At 59.7% G+C, this 20,667-nt stretch overlaps 2 protein-coding genes across 2 annotated transcripts in view; both read left to right on the top strand.

The window, feature by feature from the left end:
* The first annotated feature begins 4,797 nt into the window (after positions 1-4,797).
* On the top strand, positions 4,798-14,011 carry LOC131588750 (vasoactive intestinal polypeptide receptor 1-like). The gene is made up of 13 exons (XM_058857660.1): positions 4,798-4,932; positions 6,558-6,672; positions 9,420-9,527; positions 10,352-10,458; positions 10,638-10,735; positions 11,164-11,296; positions 11,914-12,067; positions 12,556-12,616; positions 12,849-12,915; positions 13,021-13,112; positions 13,307-13,436; positions 13,707-13,748; positions 13,919-14,011. Exons 1-13 carry the CDS (start codon positions 4,798-4,800, stop codon positions 14,009-14,011), a joined length of 1,335 nt encoding a protein of 444 aa, XP_058713643.1.
* A 4,906-nt stretch (positions 14,012-18,917) lies between these two features.
* Positions 18,918-20,667, top strand: part of SCN4A (sodium voltage-gated channel alpha subunit 4) — a 43,350-nt gene continuing 41,600 nt past the window's right edge. The window contains exon 1 of the mRNA XM_058857952.1: positions 18,918-19,029. The gene's annotated coding sequence lies outside the window, so the exon portion shown is untranslated. The remainder of the gene's footprint in view (positions 19,030-20,667) is intronic.

Raw genomic sequence — 20,667 nt, 5'->3', positions numbered from 1 at the left:
TGGATATCACATCCCAGATCTGCCGTGCCCCAGGGCAGATCTGGGAACTTTTCCCAGGGTTTCAGCCCGAGGCCAGCTCTGCGCGGGAACAGATCTCTCCCAAAACTCTCGTTCTGCCCCTGAACAGCACCGGGGACCCCCCCAAATCCTCCCCCCAGGCTCCGAGCCCGGCTGCCTCAGCCCCCCTTGGCTCCAGTCCGGGCTATTTTCTGCTTGATTGGACTTTTCTCTGTGTTCCTAATTTTCCCGACCCCCTCTGGATTGCTTTTCTGCCTTTTGTTATAATCCTAAATTCCCATTATTTGCCCATTTAATTACTGTGCTGCTTCCTGCCTGCTTTGGCAGAGCCTGGCTGGCTGATCCCGATCTTATCTTCCCTTAGGAGGGATTCAAGCACCGGGATGGGGGATGAGGAGTGTGAGGGATCCTCGTGCCAGGGGTGGGACATGAAGGGTGACAGGGACCTGCTTGGAATGTCCTCAGCACCCCCATGGCAGCCTGAGTCCCTCTGGGGGGGACATTATTGAGAGGGGGGGAGAGAAGGAGAAGGAGAAGGAGAAGGAGAAGGAGAAGGAGAAGGAGAAGGAGAAGGAGAAGGAGAAGGAGAAGGAGAAGGAGAAGGAGAAGGAGAAGGAGAAGGAGAAGGAGAAGGAGAAGGAGAAGGAGAAGGAGAAGGAGAAGGAGAAGGAGAATTTGGGAAATTTTCTTGAGCCAAAGCAAGCACAAGCAAGGCTGGCCCCAGGTGTGTTGTGCAGCAGGGCAGGGCTTAGGCCGGGCTCAGCTTGGGGCTGTGCCTGGCTCCAGCCTGTCCCCTGTCCCCTGTCCATTTTCAATTCCCCCAGAACATCCTGTCAGCCCAACTCCCAAACCTCTTCAAAGCTCAGGGTGACAGAATTAGGGCTGCAGGTCAGGGTGGGGGCAGTCCCAAGGCAGAAGCACCCCTGGCCCTTTGGAGGAGCAGGAGGATGAGCAGGAGGATCCATGGCCTGAGGGACCTGAGTGGCAGGAACTGGCCAGGAGAGCAGAGACTGGGCACAGGGCAGTGCCGGGATGGGGACAGCTGTGGCTGTGCTGTCCCCAGGACACTGCCCAGGTCACCCTGCCGAGGTAGGAGTGATGCCCCAGCTGGAGGTGCCACTTCTGGTGACCCCCCTCTTGTGACACCCACACTGGAAGAGGTGACAGCCCTGGACTGGTCTGTGTTCCCACTTGGAGTGTTCGGTGGGGACACATAAAACATCCACTGGGAAAACAGGAGGGATCAGAGCATTCTCCAGCTCTGATGGGGATGGATCCCACTGTTCCCTTGGCAAGAGCCAAGGATCCTCTGCCTGAGGATACCCAGCAGAGGATTTGCTCCCTTTGGAAGCTCTGGAGCCCCTCTCTTAGAGCAGCTCTGGGATTTCTTCTGGAAACCCTCAAAAACTCCCCCTTCACCCGGCCCAGGGCCGGGATCTCAGCTCCGTCCCTGCTCAGGCACAGGAGCTCCGCTTTGGACCAGGAATTTTGCTTTTCAGGTCCAAAGCCTTGGAATGGGGTCAGTCCTGGGGGGCAGGAGGGACAGGGACCCTCTGCCACCCCTTGGGCCGTGTGGGTGCTGCTCCAGCTCCTGGAATGGGATCAGTGGGAACCAGCCCCTCTCTGCAGGGCATCAACCAGCTTTGGCAAAATAACAGGGCAGAGGCAGGCAGGGCACGGTGGCCCGTCAGACCGGGAGCACCGGGAACACCGGGAGCACCGGGAACACCGGGAGCACCGGGAGCACCAGGAAGCCGAGAAATCGAGCCCTGAGCTGCCCTGGAGGTGACAGCACATCTCTTGTGCCACTTCTCCGGAGACCAAGCAGAGCCAGAGAGATTCCCAAGTGAGGAAACCCCGGCAGGATCAGCAGCCTTGCCCAACACTCGGGGGAGATGAGGAAAGCCCGGCTGAGGCAACACATCCCCCCAGCCCCTGCTGCCTCCCGGGGCTCCACAAACCAGTCCAGAGCAGTTTGGAGCTGCACACGGGGACAAAGCCCGGCTGTGGGGTGGCAGTGTGGGAGCCGCTGTCCCCTGGGCTGTCCCCATCGTGCTGTCTCGTTCAGGCACTCAGGATACACCTCTGGGGACGCTCTGTCCGGAACTGTGAATGGGTTTAAGCTCCTCATTTTGAACGATTACAAAAAAATCGCCTTTCTAGGAGGTGTCAGGCTGACAGTGCTTTGATCTTCATCGTCCCCAAGCTGTCACCCAGCCGTCAAAGGCTTCTCTTCCTCCGAATTTCCCTTCCCAGATTTGTTTCCTTCCACGGAGCCCAAAATCCAGGAAGAAGCAGCTGGCGCGGGGCGGGGACCCCGCCTGGCTACATCCCTGCTGGGATGGAGGCAGCACAACCAGTGATCCCAGCCCTCCCCAAAAGAGCGTTTGTCACCTGCAGGAGGAGTCCTGGCAGTGACTTCCTTCGCTTTGGGATCAGCTGAGTCGTCGCTAATTCCCGGCGGGATCAATGGGAACAACGCCCGTGCTTGCGGAACAGCCCCTGGGGACATTCCCTGGGGCTCGGCAAGGACACAGCCACCCTTCCCCTCCACCCGTGTGCCCGAGCAAATCCTCCTGTCCTGCCCGCTCCTGTCCCCTCCGCCTGTCCCCACTGGCGCTGGCACACGGGTGGACACCGCCACCCCCTACGGGACCCCTGGTGGAGCCCAGACCGGGCAGGATTTGGGTTCGGCATCTGCAATCCAGAATTTGTCCTCATTTATTTCCCTCTTGCTCCCGCCCGAGGTCAGCAGGGCTGGGCAGGTCGCCCCGCACCGGGAAGGAGGTCGGGCCACCATCGCCTGTCCCAGCTCCTCCTTGCTGGAGGAAGATCGGGAGCAGCCGGGAATGTGTGGGCTGGGAATCACCCGAAGGACCCCCGGAGCTCCTCATCCTGCTGGGAAAGGGGAGAGGAGTTCCCATCCCACGGCGAGGACTTCCCGATTTCCTCCGGCTTTCCAACCAGCCCGGCCACCTCCCAGCCTGGGGACAAAGCCCGCAGCCCGTTTGCCACAGACGGCACCAAAGTGGCCTCGTGGGGACACCCGGGGCACCCGGAGATGGTGGCACCAAAGTGGCCCCGTGGGGACACCCGGGGCACCCGGAGGCCACCCCCGCCCCCCCAGAGCAGCCCCTGGGGCGGTGCCAAGGTGGGCGCGGGGTTCTTCCAGCAGGGATGGTTAATCCGGGCTTTAGGCTCGTCCCAAGTGTTTATGGGCTGCTGGAAGATGAAACGATTCATTTGAGCGGTTCCATTTCAGATGTTAATGAGCCTGGCCCGGCCTCGGCAGCTTTGGTGTCCACAGAGCCCCGGGCTCAGCCTTCGCGTCCTCATCAAGGCAAAGGAGGCTCGGAATCATTGCGGACCCGGTTCTTCAACCCGCGGTTGTGAGGGTGATCTCATTTACAGAGAACTTCTTAATAAGACCCCCCTCCAAGATTTGGGATGGGACCCCCAGAGGCTCCCCTAAAACTGGGAATGGGACCCCTAAAAATGTCCCCTACTACTGGGGAGGGAGCTCCCAGAAACCCCCAAAAGTCTCCCCAAAATTTGGGATAGGACCCACAGAGACCCCTCCCCAGTATCAGGGATCCCTAAAGTCTCCTCTAAAGTTTGTGTGGAAACCCCAGAGACCTGCAAAAAATTTCCCCAAAAATTTCCCAGAGAAACTCTCTCATAATCTCCCCAAAACTGGGGATGGGAACGCTAAAGTCTCCCCAGAATTGTGGGTCCCATTATTAACATAATTAAAATGGTGACATTTGAGTCAAAATTCCCCTTGCTGAGGGGGCTGGGGATTTCCAGCAAAGAGAACTCTATAAATACATTTATTTTACATATCCACAATACATATTTATATCGATTTTATACATATTTATATATTTACATATACATAATTTTATTTTTTTCTGTAAGAAGAGCCCAGGTGATGCTTGGGGGTCTGGATCCAAGGGCAGCCCCATCCCTGAGGGAGATCCAGGAATGCATATCCAGGTGTTCCCGGCTCTGTGTCCATCCCAGGTTGTTCCTGGGCTCCCCTAAAACCTCCCCTGCTCTGCTCTGGCACCGAGGTGACAACACCCGGCACACACCAAAACACCAAAATCGCGACCCCAGACCCAGGGCTGGACAGAGTTGGGGTCAGTTTGCAGAGGGGGTGGGGCTGTCACACACCCAGAGCCCATCCCAGGACTTTCTGGGCAAGGGGGGATATCGGGGAGGGGTTCGGGGTGTCCCGGGGATGGGCTGGGGCAGGGCTCTCCTGCAGGGAGCAGCCCCGGCCCCCCGTACACGGTGTGACCCCGGATACCCGCACCCATCCCGGGACCCGCACCCATCCCATCCTATCCCATCCCATCCCATCCCGGGTACCCGCACCCATCCCTGCCCCCCGCACCCATCCCTGGCACCCGCACCCGTCCCGCTCCCCCAGCCCATCCCGGGCAGCCGGGGAGCCGGGAAGGGCTCGGTGTCCCCGCTGTGCCCCCCGAGCCGCCGGTGCGTGCTGGGGGGCGCTGCCAGCCGGGGGTCCCTCCCCGAGCCCAGCGGGGGCAGCGGGAGCGGAGGGAGGAGCCTCCCGGTCCCAGATCCCGCAGCGGTGACATCCAGGCTCGCGGAGAGAGCCCAGAGCGCCGGGCACTGCGGGGGGACACGGGCGGGGGACACCGGGCAGGACCGGGACCCGCGGCAGGGAAGGGTCCTGAGGGACACCGGGCAGGACAGGGCTGGGAAGGGCAGAGGGCAGGGGGCAGAAAGGTGCTGGGGCACCCCCGGATCATGAAGGAGGAGCTGGGCTGTCCCCAACCCCTCGGGGACAGAACCGGGACCCCACTGGGTGCAGCCATCGGGGGGCCCTGGCAGCCGCCCTGGCCCCGCTCGCTGCTGCTCCTGCTGCTCCTCCCCACGCTTCAGGTGAGTGGCCCTGGGGACAACGCGGGGACAGGGTGGGGGGCACTGGCGGTCCCCCCATGCCAGCCACCCTGGGGCCCGGGAGTGAAGGGTGGGGGCTGTCTATCCCACCCCATCCCATGGATCCCATCTCATCCCATCCCATCCCATCCCTGTGGGTCCCCCTTGGGGACTTTCCCCACAGCTCCTGGGGACAATGTGGTGACAAGGCTGGTGCTGGGGCCCCCCAGGACAGAGGTCCCACGGATTCAGGTCCCAGAGATGATCCCTTGGGAATGGATCATCCATCCCACATCAGCCAGTGTCCCACACCCCTTGGAGGAGCCCTGAACTCCCTGGGGAGCATCCACAGGCACAAAGGCTGGGATGGCTGCAGGGTGCAGGGGACAAGGACAAGCGTGAGTGATCCCCACCCCAGGACATGGCAACGGTTGGCACCAAATCCTTGCGGGAATGGGGGGAGTGGGGTCCCTGCCAGAGTGAGTGAAACACCCCTGAACTGGTCAGGCTGCTCTGGGGAAAAAGGGGAAGGGGAAAGGGAAAGGGGAAAGGGAATCTGGGCTGTGGGAGCACTGGAGGTTTGGAGGGTGTTAGAGTCGTATGGTGTCAAGCCCCTTCCCAGGGGGAAACTGAGGCACAGCAGGAATTCCCTGCCCTGCAGGGAGCTCTGCACATTTCCTGTTCCTGCTCCACCATCCTGGTCCTGCTGCCATAAATAATAAATCAAACCCAGCAGGTCTGCAGCTAAACAGGGGTGAGAGAAGCCCCTCTGCCCCATCCATGTCCTCCATCACTGGCAGGATGGAGAATTCCTGGGCTTTCTCGGTGCTGTGCCCAGAGCCATCCCCAAAATGCCTTTTCCAGGCTGGAAATTCCCTTGAAATCTTACGTTCAGCAGGAAAAGGAAACAAAATTTCCTGGGGGAGGTGAAGGGACCCTGAGGAGTGGCTGCATGGTCAGCGCAGGGCAGGGCAGGGCTCAGCCAAGGGATGCTCCAACATCCACACTTCCCTCTCTTGGGAAGTTCATGGATTCACCCTCATCCCTCTGTTTCTCCACAGACATCTCTGGCCCCTCACCTAAAACAATCAGCAATCCAAGCCCAGCTCCTGGCCCCAGATCCCTGTCCCAGACAGCCCTGAACCCAGATGCTGCAGGGATGCTTGGGAATGGGCAGAGATGTGTGGGAATGGACATGGATACATGGAAATGGGCACAGACACTTGGGAATGGGCAGGGGTGCATGGGAATGGACAGACAAAGTTCCTGGCCTGCTCTCAGTTCAGCCTCAGGCTCCTGATTCTCCAGCCGGGAGCCAAGGAGGAAAATCCCAAAGCAGGGATTCCCAGACAATCCAATCCCAGCACACTGAGCCACCACGTCTGTCACATTTTTGGGATCTGGACATTCTCCCTGGTGTTCCATCACCTCTGCAGGCAAAGCCCAGAGCTGGGAATGTGGGAGGACAGAGCTGGGAATGTGGGAGGTGTCCGTGCCCCTGGCAGGGGGGAACGGGATGGGCTTTGTGGTCCCTTCCAAGCCAACTCCATGATTCCATTTCCTCAGTTCCATGACCCTGATTCCACAGTTCCATGATTCTCCTGCCTGCCCTTTCCCCTTCTCCCAAGGTGCGAGGGACTCATCCCGACTGCTCCGTTGTCCTCCACTTCCAGAAGCAAGAAGCAGAATGTCTGGAGAGGATCGGGAGTGAGAGCCAAACCCCAGCACTCCCTGGGCAGGAAGGTGAGGGTGAGCCTGGGATCAGCTCCCCTGGGACCAGGGCAGGAATTCCTGAGGGGTCCTTGGAGGGTGATCCATGGTAGGGGATTGCAGAGTGCCCATGGATGTGGAAACGAGGGGATTTCCAGGGAAATGGAGAGCAGCACCAAGGCAAAGGACAAGGATCCCTGCAGAGCCCCAAAAATGCAGTTGGAATGGGATAGAGGGGATTGAGGGACACAAACAACAGCAGGAACTCAGTCCTGGTGGATTTAGAGAATCAGGGAATGGTTTGGGATTGGGAGGGACCTCAAATTCCACCCATTCCCACCCCAGCCATGGCAGGGACACCTCCCACTGTCCCAGGCTGCTCCAGCCCCAATGTCCAGCCTGGCCTTGGGCACTGCCAGGGATCCAGGGGCAGCCCCAGCTGCTCTGGGCACCCTGTGCCAGGGCCTGCCCACCCTGCCAGGGAACAATTCCTGCCCAATATCCCATCCAGCCCTGCCCTCTGCCACTGGGAGCCATTCCCTGTGTCCTGTCCCTCCATCCCTTGTCCCCAGTCCCTCTGCAGCTCTCCTGGAGCCCCTTTAGGCCCTGCAAGGGGCTCTGAGGTTTCCCCAGAGCCTTCTCACCCCTCCAGGGATGGCTTCATGGAATATGGCAGTGTTGGATCAGCCCATGTCCCTGGCAGAGCCCCCTCGATCCCCCTGCACCAATGCCAGGGCTGTGGCCACCAGCACCGGGGTCACTCCGTGGTGTCACCATCTCACATCTGCTCCCCTTCCTCATTCAGCAAATTTTACAGCCAAATATTTTTTGAGCAACTCAATTTTCCCATATCTGGGATTTTAAACAAATTAACTTGTTGAAAAAACAATTTTCAATTGCTGCTTTTGGACATCCTTTTTAAAATTGCATCTCAGTTTCCATCCAAAGGGGAATGGCCCAATCCCAGGCAAAAGCTGTCACCAGGAGAATAAGGAATGCGTCATTCCAGGGCTTTAATCTCATAGTAGTGGAAAAATTAAGCAATAAATGCATATGAAGGCACATAATTGCTTAAGTAACTCAGCAGAGATGTCATTTATCCTTCAGCTTAGCGGGGAAAAGCCAATTTGATTGGAAAAAGTCCATTTTGCAACCTGAATTGTGCCAGCCAAGGGGAAGGAATCTCACTGCAGGGAAATATCTGAGAAGCAGGAATGTATAATGAAAACCTGGGTTTAATCCCGAGGTTGCTGCTGTCCCCAGTCCACCTGAGCTGCATTCACCCCTTCCTCTGCTTGTGCCAGTGTGGGAGGTGTGAGCGAGGACAGGCTCAGATCCCATGGACAGAGTGGGAGGGCTCTGGGAACAATTCCTGCCCAATATCCCATCCAGCCCTGCCCTCTGGCACTGGGAGCCATTCCCTGGCTCCTGGCCCTCCATCCCTTGTCCCCAGTCCCTCTCCAGCTCTCCTGGAGCCCCTTTAGGCTCTGGAAGCAGCTCCAAAATCTACCTGGATCCTTCTCCTCTCCAGGTGAACACTCCCAGCTCTCCCAGACTTTCCTCACAGCAGAGATCTTCCATTCCTTGCACCATTTCCGTGGCATCCTCCAGACTATGGGGGCTACAAATTCCAGAGGATGTCCTGGAGATTCTCCAAAGGCTCCTCTGGAGCCAGGCTGGGAGAGCTGGGGGTGCTCACCTGGAGAGGAGAAGCTCCAGGGAGAGCTCAGAGCCCCTTCAGGGCCTAAAGGAGCTCCAGGAGAGCTGGAGAGGGACTGGGGACAAGGGATGGAGGGACAGGACACAGGGAATGGCTCCCAGTGGCAGAGGGCAGGGCTGGATGGGATATTGGGCAGGAATTGTTCCCTGGCAGGGTGGGCAGGCCCTGGCACAGGGTGCCCAGAGCAGCTGGGGCTGCCCCTGGATCCCTGGCAGTGCCCAAGGCCAGGCTGGACATTGGGGCTGGAGCACCTGGGACAGTGGGAGGTGTCCCTGCCATGGCTGGGGTGGCACTGGAGGGGCTTTAAGGCCCTTCCAACCCAAACCATTCCCTGATTCCCTGCTTCCACAACCCCAAGAAATGAAGTGACTGATCCCAATTCTGTGCTCACTCCCCTGATTCCCCTGAGCAAAAACCAAGCCTCACTTTGGCATTGTAGATGCAAATCCCTCTGTGCCTGTACTGACACCCCCAGGCTGAAATCAGAGGAAACTCATCAGACTTGTCCAATTCCATATTCCCTGGCTGGCAATGGATGTGGCTCCAGGTGAACAATGTGGATCTGCAAGGTTAATGATGGAGCTGTGCTGGGACAGGAGCTGGCCTGGAACGGGGTGTCCTTGTCCCGTCCCATCACGAGTTCCTCCAGGCCCGAGTCTGCCTGGCTTTGCTCATTCCCAAGGAAATTGGAGAGTGATTTAAACGGGAATTGAGTGCTGGATAGGGAAAGTTGTTTAAGGTGATCACTCGCAGCAAGCTTTGGCTGACTTCCCCCTGTCCTTGGGGATACATCCCGAGCTGAGCCTCCAGGTGCAACAATCCAGCAGAAATCTGTGTTATTTTAGGCGCCAGGGGCAAATCCCAGCCCACCCCACAGGCAGGGTCTGATGCAGCCCCGGGAGTTCCCAGGTCCCAGCGCTGGGAGAGGATGTTCCCAGGAGCAGAGCCAGGATGCTCCCGGTTCCTGCGGGGCCCGGCCCTGGATGGGGGGACAGCGGCGGGGCTGCGGTGTCACCCGCACGTCCCCTCCTGGTGTCACCGCGGTCCCCTCTGTCCCCAGGCTGCCCGACGGAGTGGGACGGGGTGAGCTGCTGGCCCGCCCTGCCCCTTGGCCAGTCCCGAGCTGTCGCCTGTCCCGACATCCTGAACGTCTTCAAGAAGTCCGAAGGTCTGAATCCAGCGGGGATCGCTCATCCCGAGGGACCCACCCACCCTGCCAGGGACCCCTGTGCCCCCCCAGCCCTTCCCTGTGACCCCGCAGCTCCTGCCTCTCCAAAACAAATGTCCTTGGTGTAAATCGCATTCCAAGCAGGGGGCAGGAAAAGCAGAGATTCAGGGAGCTGCCACAGCAGGACCCAAATCCTTTCATCCTTTGTGGGTGGAGCACCTGGGGACCTCATCCTCCATCCTGGTGACACCGGGACAGTCCCCGGTGCCCTCCTTCCCCACACACCATCCCAGCCCTCCCGAGATGTCTCCATCCCTCTTGAAGGGCTGGGAAGGAGAGCTCCCACCCAGAGCATTCCAGCACTTCTGCGGTCTCTGAGCGCTTCCTCAGACAGGAGTAATTTGGAAAATGCTGGGAAATGTTTGCTTTGGGGCAGGAACAGCTCAGGAGAGGCTTGATGGAGCCCTCACAGGAGGAATGAGCACTTTTATTGCCTCAATTCCCAATTCCCATCCACTGGAGGGATCTGAGTTTGTTTTCACACCCTGCCCAAAGTTTTCCTGGCAGCTCCAGGCACAGGGCCAGAGGGAGTGATGGGATCCAAAAGGGATGGGGTAGCAATGGGATCTGCAAGGGAGTGATGGTGTCTGGGAGGGAAGGAGCAGTGATGGGATCCAAGAGGAGCAGTGGGATCCAGGAGAGATGGGACAGCCAGGCCACTCGGGTACCACACTGCTGTCCCCATCTGTTCCAGGCTGGGCATTTTGGGGATGCCATCAGAGGTGACACCCATGGCTCCCCTGAGGTCCCTCCTTGCCCTGCAGGGTGGATCCAGAGGAATTGCACCAAGTGGGGCTGGAGCCTCCCCAGCCCCCCCTACCACAGCGCCTGCCAGCTGGAGACCCTCAGCAGCAACGACACCGAGGCCAAGGCACGTGGGACCCCTGAGGCTGTGGGGAGCTGCCCCCATGGCTCCCTTCCCCTCACTGGGCAAGGAACCATGGAGATGTTCCCAGGGTTATCCCATCGTTGAAGGGGGAGCTGTCCCTGCTTGTCCCACACCAGCACTTCCCAGTCCATGTCCCCTCACTGCCCTGCTGTCCCTTCCAGAGAGGTCATTTTGTCACCATGAAGGTGCTCTACACCTGCGGCTACTCCACATCGCTGGCAGCGCTGCTCCTGGCCATCGGCATCTTCTCCTGCTTCAGGTAGGGCTGGGAGCTGCTCCAGCCCCAGGGGCTGCAGGGACACAGGATAAATCCCAGCAGGGATAGCTGTCCTCAGCCTGTCCCCTCCTGGAGCAGCCAGGACCCATCCTTGCCAACAGGAAAACTGGGAAGCCAGGAGAGGAATGGCAGCATTGTCCTTCCCTGGTGGCCCTCTCACGTTCTGGTTTTGCAGATCTCCCTGTGCTGCAGATCTGGGCTCTCCAGAGGTTTCTGGGATGTTCCCTTGTCCCTGAGCAGCCCCAAGCACAGCACAACCCTGCCCTCCCTGATTTTAGAGCAGGAAAGCTTCTCCAGGGCTTTGTGACCATCACTGGCAGTGATCCCTGGGCTGGGCTCCAGCCTGGGAAGGGGACACCAATCACCTTCTCTGCCCCTGTTGGGGCCCAGCAGATCTCTCCCTCCTGCAGGAAGCTGCACTGCACCAGGAATTCCATCCACATCCACTTCTTCACCTCCTTCATCCTGCGGGGCACCGCTGTGTTCATCAAGGACAGCGTCCTCTTCTCGGACGAGTCCATCGACCACTGCACAATGTCCACGGTAAATCCCAAATCACAGCCTGGGAATGGGGCAGGGAGAGCAACGGGGGCTCATTGGGAAGGGGTTGGTGGGACCCAGGCTGGATTTAGCACTGCAGAGAGAGAGAGAGGCTGTGAGATGGAGGAAATTCTATCGTGGGTGGCCTTGGGGAGGTTCAGCATTTCTGCATCTCCCTCTGTGCAGGGAACAAGTTCTGTCCTCAAAGCTGCCACTGGCCTCAGGCTGAGTGTCCCTAGTGGTGTCCCCAGTGGTGTCCCCACTGGGGCTAAAGCTCAGCACACCCCAGCAGCACCAGGATCTGCTCAGATTTGAGGTTTCCAATAAAAGCAGGAACTTCTGAGTGAAGATACAGCACCAAGAACACCACAGACACAACCACAGGGCTTTTTAAGGTCCTACAAAAGCAGCCCGTGGTCACCTGCCTGTGAGGCACAGGCAGAGCAGAACCTGGTGCAGGTGACTTGAGGGACAGGGGCAGAGTCCCTGGGGCTGCATTGAAAGGTCATCACTGAAAGGTCATCACAGGTGTCCCCAGGAGGGGGGACACAGGGGGGTGACAATCCCGTGTCCCCAGGACAGGCTGTGCACCCTGAGCCGTCCCACTCCTCCCCTGGCAGGTGACCTGCAAAGCAGCGATCACCTTCTTCCAGTACTCAGTGCTGGCCAACTTCTACTGGCTGCTGGTGGAGGGGCTGTACCTGCAGACGCTGCTGCTGCTCACCTTCACCTGCGACAGGAGCTACACCTGGGGCTACATCCTCATCGGCTGGGGTGAGCCTGGGAACACCCCGGACACCCCTGGACATCCATGGGCAGGAACCAACCTGGGAATGGCCTGATCTGAGACTCATCTGGCCAGAGGTCCCCAGGGCTGCTCCCAGCATGTCCCACCCCAACATCTCCTGCATGGCCTTGATGGGCACCCACCTGCTCCTCCCAGAGCCCAGAGCTGCTGGGGAAGCCTGGCCTGATCCAGGACAGGTTCTCCCTTCTTCCCACACCCACCTGGGGCTGGGAACACCCATCCCAGCCTGGGTGTGATGTAAGAGCTCAGGGCTGGGAGGGCGGCCAGGAGGTGGCACAGACACAGAACCATCAGTGGGCACCATTTCCTCCTGGAGAAGGTGGGAAGGTTGTCACCTTCCTGCCACTTCCAGAACTGAGCTAGCCACGTTTCCGGGGACAAGGGACAGAGGGGTGGCACAGTGACTTCCCAGAGCACTGGAGGGACCATCCCTGCCTGTGTCCTGTCCTTGCAGGTGTCCCCGTGGTCACAGTTGGGGTGTGGGTGCTCACCAGGCTCCAGTACGACAACCATGGGTAAGAGCAGCTGCCCCTTGGCCTTCTCCAGGCCACCTCAGCCACGTGTCCCAGTCCAAGTCCTGGGAAATGAACCTTTGGCATGGGATGCTCAAGAGGGGAGGACTGAGCCAGCGCTTTATTTAAATATTATTTCTGTTTCCTGGTGGGTCTCATGGCAAGAGGGGTGCAAAGGGGTCAGGGGGACACACGGGTCCCAGTGGGCGCCAGAGCCAGCTCTCCTGTCCCGTAGGTGCTGGGATGACTACTCCAGCCCATACTGGTGGGTGATCAAGGCTCCCATCCTCCTGGCCATATTTGTGAGTGTGCTCCCTGAGAGCCCCACCCCAGAGCCAGGGGTCCCACGCGGCCAGGGGACCCAGCCAGGGGTTGTGCAGAGCCTGAGATGTGGCTTCCCGGGACAGGTGAACTTCCTCATCTTCCTCAACGTCACCAGGATGTTGGCACAGAAGATCCGGTGCCCAGACCTCAGCAAAACCCACAAGCAGCAGTACATGTAAGGGGACAGGGCTGTGCCCACCGGGTCTGGGGTCCCAGGGCAGAGGAACCCTCCTTGGAGGAGCACAGGGGACAATCTTGGCGCCTCCAAGACCTGCCTTTCACAGAGAACCTGCTTTGGGGTTAAGACCAAGATTCTGGGGAGGTCTCACAGGGCTGCAGGAGCACCCAGTCCCCTCTCACTCTCCACAGGAGGTTGACCAAGTCCACACTGCTCCTCATCCCCCTCTTCGGGGTGCACTACGTGGTGTTCGCGCTCTTCCCTGAGCACGTGGGCGTGGATGCTCGGCTCTACTTCGAGCTGGTGCTCGGCTCCTACCAGGTGAGATGGGCAGGGAAAGTTCCTATGGTCCCACCCCAAATCCCACCAGGAGCCCCTGGGATGTGGGACTTTGGCCTCTTTTGGGAGAGGGTGCCCCCATCCCCCTGGGGCAGGGCACAAGGGACAATCTGGGCCTGGAGAACCTGGCACTGATTTCTCCTGCCCTGCGGGGGGTCAGAGGTATGGGAGGAGGTAAAGGAGGGAGAAGATGAGCACAGAGGGGTCCAGCCCCTTCCTTGGGGTGAAAATTGTTCTCCCTGTCCTCCACAGGGCTTCCTGGTGGCTCTGCTCTACTGTTTCCTCAATGGGGAGGTGAGTGTGTCCCCAGCCCAACCCCGGGCACCACTGCGGGCACAGGGACACCCCAAGGGTGCCCCAAAGCCACACGTGGGCACAAGGACACTCCCCCCACCCCCTGCCCCCCAATCCCCCCCAGGTGCTGCCTGGTGTCCCTGGGTGCCAGCACCGTGGTGTTGCTGCAGGTCCAGGCTGAGATCAGGAGGAACTGGGGCAAGTGGCAAAGGTCCATGGAGAGCAACGTCTTCAACCTGGCCACCCAGGACTTCACAGCATGACCTGGCCAGCGCTCCAGGGAAGTGCTGCTGGAGGAGCAGCTCCATGGCTGCGGTCCCAGAAAGACCCAACCCCCCTTATTTTGGAGGTTCTGGGTCTAACACCCTCAGAGGGTGGTGGGGACAACCATGGGAGAGGCTCTGCCTGCTCAGTGCTGGTGGATCTTGCACCCTGTGGTGGCACCTCACCCCTCGGAGCTCTCACTGCTTTGGGGCAGAGTTTCAGGCAAAGGGAAGGGAAGTTCTCCACTTTTCTGCCTGAAACTGGGAAGGAAACACAAAAGTCCTTTGCCAAAGCACAGCTGGTGGTTATTGTTTGCACTGGGAGGAAAACGAGCAGCCCTGATACTGAAGGGATTCACTGATGGATATTTTCCCCCTTCCTTGCTTTACAAAATTTCCCTTCTGGGGAACACAGCCAGGAGCCACCCTGGGGATAGGGGAAGGATACAGAGAGAGACAAATCCCCACAGCTCTACAAGAGACCCCCAACAGCCTCAGGACCCAGTTCCTCAATTCCCAAAATGCTTCCCTTTCTCCCATGTCAGTTGATTGAACTGGAGATGTTCCCTTGCCAGGAGAGCTCTCCCAGTCCTTTGCACTGAGGAACTTCCCTGGGGTTCATCTTCCAGGGATAAGAAGAGTTTTGCCAATAAAATCCCATTCTCAAGTCCAGCCTCGCTTTTCAGAGGGTTGTTTTGCTCCACAAACCCAGAGAATTTGGGACTGGGGGTGCTGCAGGATGAAAATCCTGCCCATGGTGGAATACCTGGAACTATCTCCCAGGCAATCTCTGCTTTTCCCCTGCCCAGCGAAGTTCACAGAGGGGAGATGGAGGAGGAAAGTGAGGAAGAGCTCAAGGTGGGGGCACGACGAGCTGTCCCAGAGGTCCTGGAGTGCCCTGTCCCCTCTGGGTCACAGCTGCCCCCACCACCCCACAGCCTGGCCCTGTCCTCTCACCATGACCATCCTTCATCCTCCCATTCTGAGCTGCTGCCCTGGCCACTGGTGCCTCCAGGAGTGAGAGGGCCCCAGATGCCCTCTTGCCAAACTTCCTGGCCTCTCCCATGCTCCCAAGACCGGAGCCACCCGATCCCAGCCTCGCTTCTCACTCTGCCTGGGTTGTCATTTCTCCGTGGTGCCACATGTCCTTCCTTAAATAAACCCCACTTGCTGGCCCCTGTCCAGGCTGCAAGATCTCCAGAGATCCTGTCTGGGAGGGCACTGAGAGGGAAACAGAACCCCAGGGCTGATTTGAGGTGAGATGGGAGATGTCCCATTAAAAAACGCTCTAGAGCCCGCACATCCTGAAGTACCAGGAACCCTCCAGAGGAGCTCAGGAGCTGGCAAATAAATCCATGTCTGCAGCCAGGAAGGGACCAGAGGTGAATAGAATCCCTCTCCATCATTAGTGAGGATGGGATGATTGGCAGGGATGAGGCAGCAGCAGATTGAGCCAGGACTGGGGGTGCTCAGTGGGAACATCTGTTTCCATAAAACATTGCAAGACTCTGGATTTTCACTGATTTCCAGCTGTGAATGGATTTTTAGGGTGATAAATGACCCCCAAATGACCCTCTGGGGTTTGCTGGGCTTTGAACCCCATGGGACAGGAGCCGCATGGGACTTTGAGCACCCTGCAGGACAGGAGCCCAGTGTGGATCCAGGAGGGGACTGGGAATCTCCCTTAGCCTGCAGGAAAGGTTTTCCAAAGGTTCCCAGCACGGACCATGTCCTGCAGTTGCAAAAGACCATGGAAAGGAACCTTAAAGGGTTGAAAGAGGTTGAAAGAGGGCAGGGACACCCCCCACTGTCCCAGGTGCTCCAGCCCCAATGTCCAGCCTGGCCTTGGGCATTGCCAGGGATCCAGGGGCAGCCCCAGCTGCTCTGGGCACCCTGTGCCAGGGCCTGCCCACCCTCACAGGGAGGAGTTTCTTTCAAAAATCCTCATAATCTTTGAGATTTTTTTCCAACCTAAAACATCACTGATGGTTTATCCTGTGCTCGGGGAGGCTGAGCCCAGGCAGAGTAGGGTCAGATTTCCCCTTTCCCAGCATGGCCGGAGTGTCACAGCCTGGAATCCTCCTCAGCCTCCTGTCCCCGGGGTGCTGTGTGTCCCCGCAGGGCCGGAGCGGTGTCTGGGACAGGGGACAGGGGACAGGGGACAGGGGACAGGGGACAGGGGACAGGGGACAGGGGACAGGGGACAGGGAACAGGGGACAGGGGTGTTTTGCCTGGAGCCGGAGGGTGGCACTGCGACCCCTCCACAGCGGCTCGGGTGGCAGCGCTGGAGCCACCCGCGGGCACAGCGGGGACACCCCGGGGGGACAGCGGCCACTGACCCCGGCTCCGAGAGCCCCGGAGAGCGAGGTAAGAGCCACACTGCTCTGCGGGAAGAGCTGGGACAGCCCGGCAGGGCCGGCCGGCTGCGGGTTAATCCGGGATGGGGTCGGGAATAGGGAGCGCGGTGCCCGATGCTGCTCTCCGTGCCTGCATTCCCCCTCCTACAGAACCGCCTGAGCGCAGAGGGTGCCCTGTGCTTCCATCTGCTCCTTCATCCCGCTTCGGGATGGTCCCGGTCCTGCAGCTCGGGGAATTCGCCCGCCCCGTGCCCCAGCACATCGGGAGCTCCCACCTTTCCCAGTGCGGGCAGCTCCGGTCCTGCCCAGACCCTGGGACCCTGCGCAGGGACCGGCAGAGCCCCAGGGACACTGGGACCCACGGCAGGGACAGCGCTGGCAGCACAGGGGAGCTGGAGAGGGACTGGGGACAAGGGATGGAGGGACAGGACACAGGGAATGGCTCCCAGTGCCAGAGGGCAGGGCTGGATGGGATACTGGGCAGGAATTGTTCCCTGGCAGGGTGGGCAGGCCCTGGCACAGGGTGCCCAGAGCAGCTGGGGCTGCCCCTGGATCCCTGGCAGTGCCCAAGGCCAGGCTGGACATTGGGGCTGGAGCACCTGGGACAGTGGGAGGTGTCCCTGCCATGGCTGGGGTGGCATTGGGTGGGTTTAAGGTCCCTTCCAACCCAAACCATTCCCTGATTTTGTGATCCTGTGGTGGATCCAGCTCCACAAGCCAGGGCACATCAAATACTCCAGAGTCCCCGAGGCTGGACCAAGCATTGTCCTAATTCCACCCTGGAAACCCAAGGACACATTTTTCTCACCCTGACCAGTGTTGTCCGTACCTCTGGATGCCCCAAGATTCCATTCCCATTGGGATTTACTTGGTGTTGCAGACAGAAATGTGCTCCTGTGCCCTGCTGGGGACCCTCGGTGTCCCCACATCCCACAGGGCAGGAGACACATCCCAGGGTTTCCAGCCTCACTCCAAGCCTGCTCTTGGTCTGGGAAAAGCAAAAATGGACGTGTGCAGCTTGAAAAGTTTTCCTGTGCTGACAAGGCTGGGCTTGGGGCAGCTGCTGGGAGCCACCAAACATCCCCTGAATTCCCTGCTGTAACCAACAGAGCAAGTGGAAAGTCCCCAGAGCCACAGCAGGAGGGTGTCCCTGTCCCTGTCCCTGTCCCTGCTGTCCTCACCAGCCAAACCCACTGCACAGGATGCACAGGGAATGCTCCATGCCCCTGGATCGTGGCTGTTGTTCTCCTGCTGAGCTCCCAGTGGGCTCCCAGTGCCAGCCCTGGGAGCTGCTCTGCTTCCCTCCCTCTCTTCCCTCGCTCTTTCCCTCAGCTTTATCCCCTCAGAGCCTGCTTGAGGCTCCAAGCCAGCCAGAAGAGCCCCGATTTTTAATTGAAGAGATCCAAGTTATGCCTCCCAAAGCACACCTTTGGCATCCCCTGCTGGAGCTCATCCCGCACCAGTTTTCTCTGGAGAGCTGAATTGGCTCTTGCTCTGCCTTATTCCCACAGTCTCACAAAGGAAAGGAAAATCGTGAGTCTGAAGCAGAATTAACCCAAGGAACTTCACTTCCCAGCTCCCTGGTGTCAGGGCTGCTGGCCTGGCCATGGATGTGTTGATTGTGGAGGATGCTGGAGAGGACAGGGGCGAGGGGCTGGGCAGGGAAAGGGGATTCCCGTGGGATTCCAGGCTGGGCAAGGCAGGGACTGCAGCTGCCACCCCAACACCGGGAAGTTTTTCCAGAGTTTTTTGGGACTGGAAAGGCAGAAATTATTCACAGAGGTAGTGGTTATAGGGAGGTGATGAGCCCCTCTGCTGCTCCCCCCAACACAGCCCCGAGCACCCCAAAAGAGCTGGCCCTGCAAGCTGGGTGCCCCTCCACCCTCTCCTCCTGTCCCGGGTACACCCCCCGAGCACCCCAGAAACCCCAGAAGTGCCTGGGCTTGGCAGGAGCTGCCAAAGGCCCCGTCAGGAAGCGCAAAAGGGGAGACAAGCCCAGGGCAAATTCCTGTGTGTGTGTCAGCCCGGCCGTGGCTCAGGGGCCCCGCGAGCAGGACAGGTGAGGCACCGGGCCAGGGATGCTCCTGGCGTGCTCTGCTGAAAGAGGGTGGGAGAGGGGGGACAAAAAAGTGACAGACCCCCCTCGTGTGCCAGCAAGAGGAGGAGCGAGGCTGCTCCAGGGCCCCGAACAATGGGAATGACGCTCCCGAAGAGCCACGGGCTCGGGGACAGCTCGGGCAGCAGCGCTGGCACCGAGCGCTCCCCCGCCCTCGCAGTTGTCCCGCTGCCCCTTCCAGCCCCTGTCAGTGCCGGGGAGGCGCTGGCCAGGGTCGCTCCCATCTCCCCTGAAGCTCCCCGGGTCGCAGCGGGTGCCGGAGGCAGCCCCGAGCCAGCTCCGCACCTGCGGGCCCGGGGCAGGGCCCGGGCAGGAGCCGGGCCCGGGGCGATGGGGCCCAGCCGTGATTGGCGCGGCGGGGGACGAATGCCACAGCCAGGCTACCTGAAGGACCCCGCATGTCCTCAGGTTTCACTCATGACCATCTGACAGCAGCAGCAGCTGCTCTGCCAACTCGCCGAGCCAAAGCCTCCAGGAGTCGAAGGAGAGGGAAATTCTGGCCCTAAAAGGTTTCTCCTTGGGATTTCACACTCTCCACCCAACAGTAAGTACTGGGGTCAGCCCTGGGCTGCTGCCAGGGCCCCGGGCAGGGGCTGCAGGGTTTTGGATGTCCCCAGGTTTGTCGCTGTGCCTGCAGCTCTGCCGGCAATGTCCCGGGATTTGCGGTCCAAGCGCTGGAGGTGGACGGGACCGGGACGGACTCTGTTGTCTCTGGGGGGGTGTTTAGGGCTGGAGGCACCTGCTGGACCCCCCTGCATGGAGAAGTGTCTGGGACAGGGGAGAAAGTCCCCACAAAGGTGCAGGCAGGGCACGCGGATGAGGGTGGCAGCAGCCAACAGGCCCTCAGTGGCCACAGAGCTGAGTGAGGATGAGAGGGGACATTCAGGGACGCGGCGAGCAATGGGTTCCTGAGCCACCCTCCCCACTGCAGTAAATGAGCCACAGGCAGGGCTCACAAGTCGCAAGGCTCCTTTCTCCTGGCTTCTCCTCCTGGAGGTCTAAATATAAACCCCGGCCTGGGCAAGCCAAGGTTGCAGGAAAGGTCTGTGGGTGCTCCCAGTGTCTCCTTTCGGGAAGGGCCCTGTGCCTGCAGAGCCCCCGTCCCCCCTGGGGCAGCAGGGAGGGACCCCGAGGGCAGAGGGGAGGAGGTGGGACCCCTGTGCCATGCGGGAATGGCAGGGATGGGGTGGCAGGGAATGGGAGGCTCTCCCACACTGGGGCTGTGGGTGCATGGGCACAGCCAAAAGGGTGCCAGGGTGAGCCAAGGGTGGGGTTCAGGACTGGATCCCCCATGGGAATCAGGCAGTGCCAGGCTGGGGTTCAGCTTGGGGGTTTTGGGAGCTGTATCCCCCCCGTGCCAGCTCCCATCAGTCACTGCATGAACAGGGCCCGCTGTGCACCCCCAGAGTCATTTTGGGGTTTATCCAGGGGAAGACAGCCCCCATTCCCCCACTGCCCCTTTCCCCCCCATTCCCCCCATTCCCCCCATTCCCCTCATTTCCCTCATTTCCCCCATTCCCTCCATTCCCCTCACTCCCCCCATTCCCCTCATTCCCCCCATTCTCCCCATTCCCCCCATTCCCCTCATTCCTCCACTCCCCCATTTCCCCCATTCCCCCCATTCCCCCATTCCCCCCATTCCCCCCATTCCCCTCATTTCCCCCATTCCCACATTCGCCCCATTCCCTCCATTCCCCCATTCCCCTCATTCCCCCATTCGCCCCATTCCCCCCATTCCCCCCATTCCCCCATTCCCCCCATTCCCCTCATTCTCCCCATTCCCCCCATTCCCCCCATTCCCCCATTCCCCCCACTCCCCTCATTTCCCTCATTCCCCCACTCCCCCATTCCCCCCATTCCCCCATTCCCCCATTCCCCCATTCCCCCCATTCCCCCATCCCTCATGCCCGGGATGGAGCTGCAGAGGGGAGTTTGCCGAGGAGCACAAGCATTTCCTCCCCTGCCCTCACGGGCACTGATGGAGCTGTCAGGACCAGCCCGTGGCAGCCAAGGGATGGAACTGTGGCTGCCAGCAAGGGACAACAATTCCATAAAGCCCTGGGGAGGACAGCAGGACATCCCAGTCAGTCCCATTATCCTGGGGAAATCCTGAATGGGTTGAGGCAACACAGGAGCTGCCCCCTCTGGTCCTTTCCAGGAAAAATGCTGGATTTATAATGGT

The sequence above is a fragment of the Poecile atricapillus genome, chromosome 27 (genome assembly GCF_030490865.1).
Source record: "Poecile atricapillus isolate bPoeAtr1 chromosome 27, bPoeAtr1.hap1, whole genome shotgun sequence".
Classification (NCBI taxonomy): domain Eukaryota; kingdom Metazoa; phylum Chordata; class Aves; order Passeriformes; family Paridae; genus Poecile; species Poecile atricapillus.
This window is presented reverse-complemented; position numbering and strand designations above follow the sequence as displayed.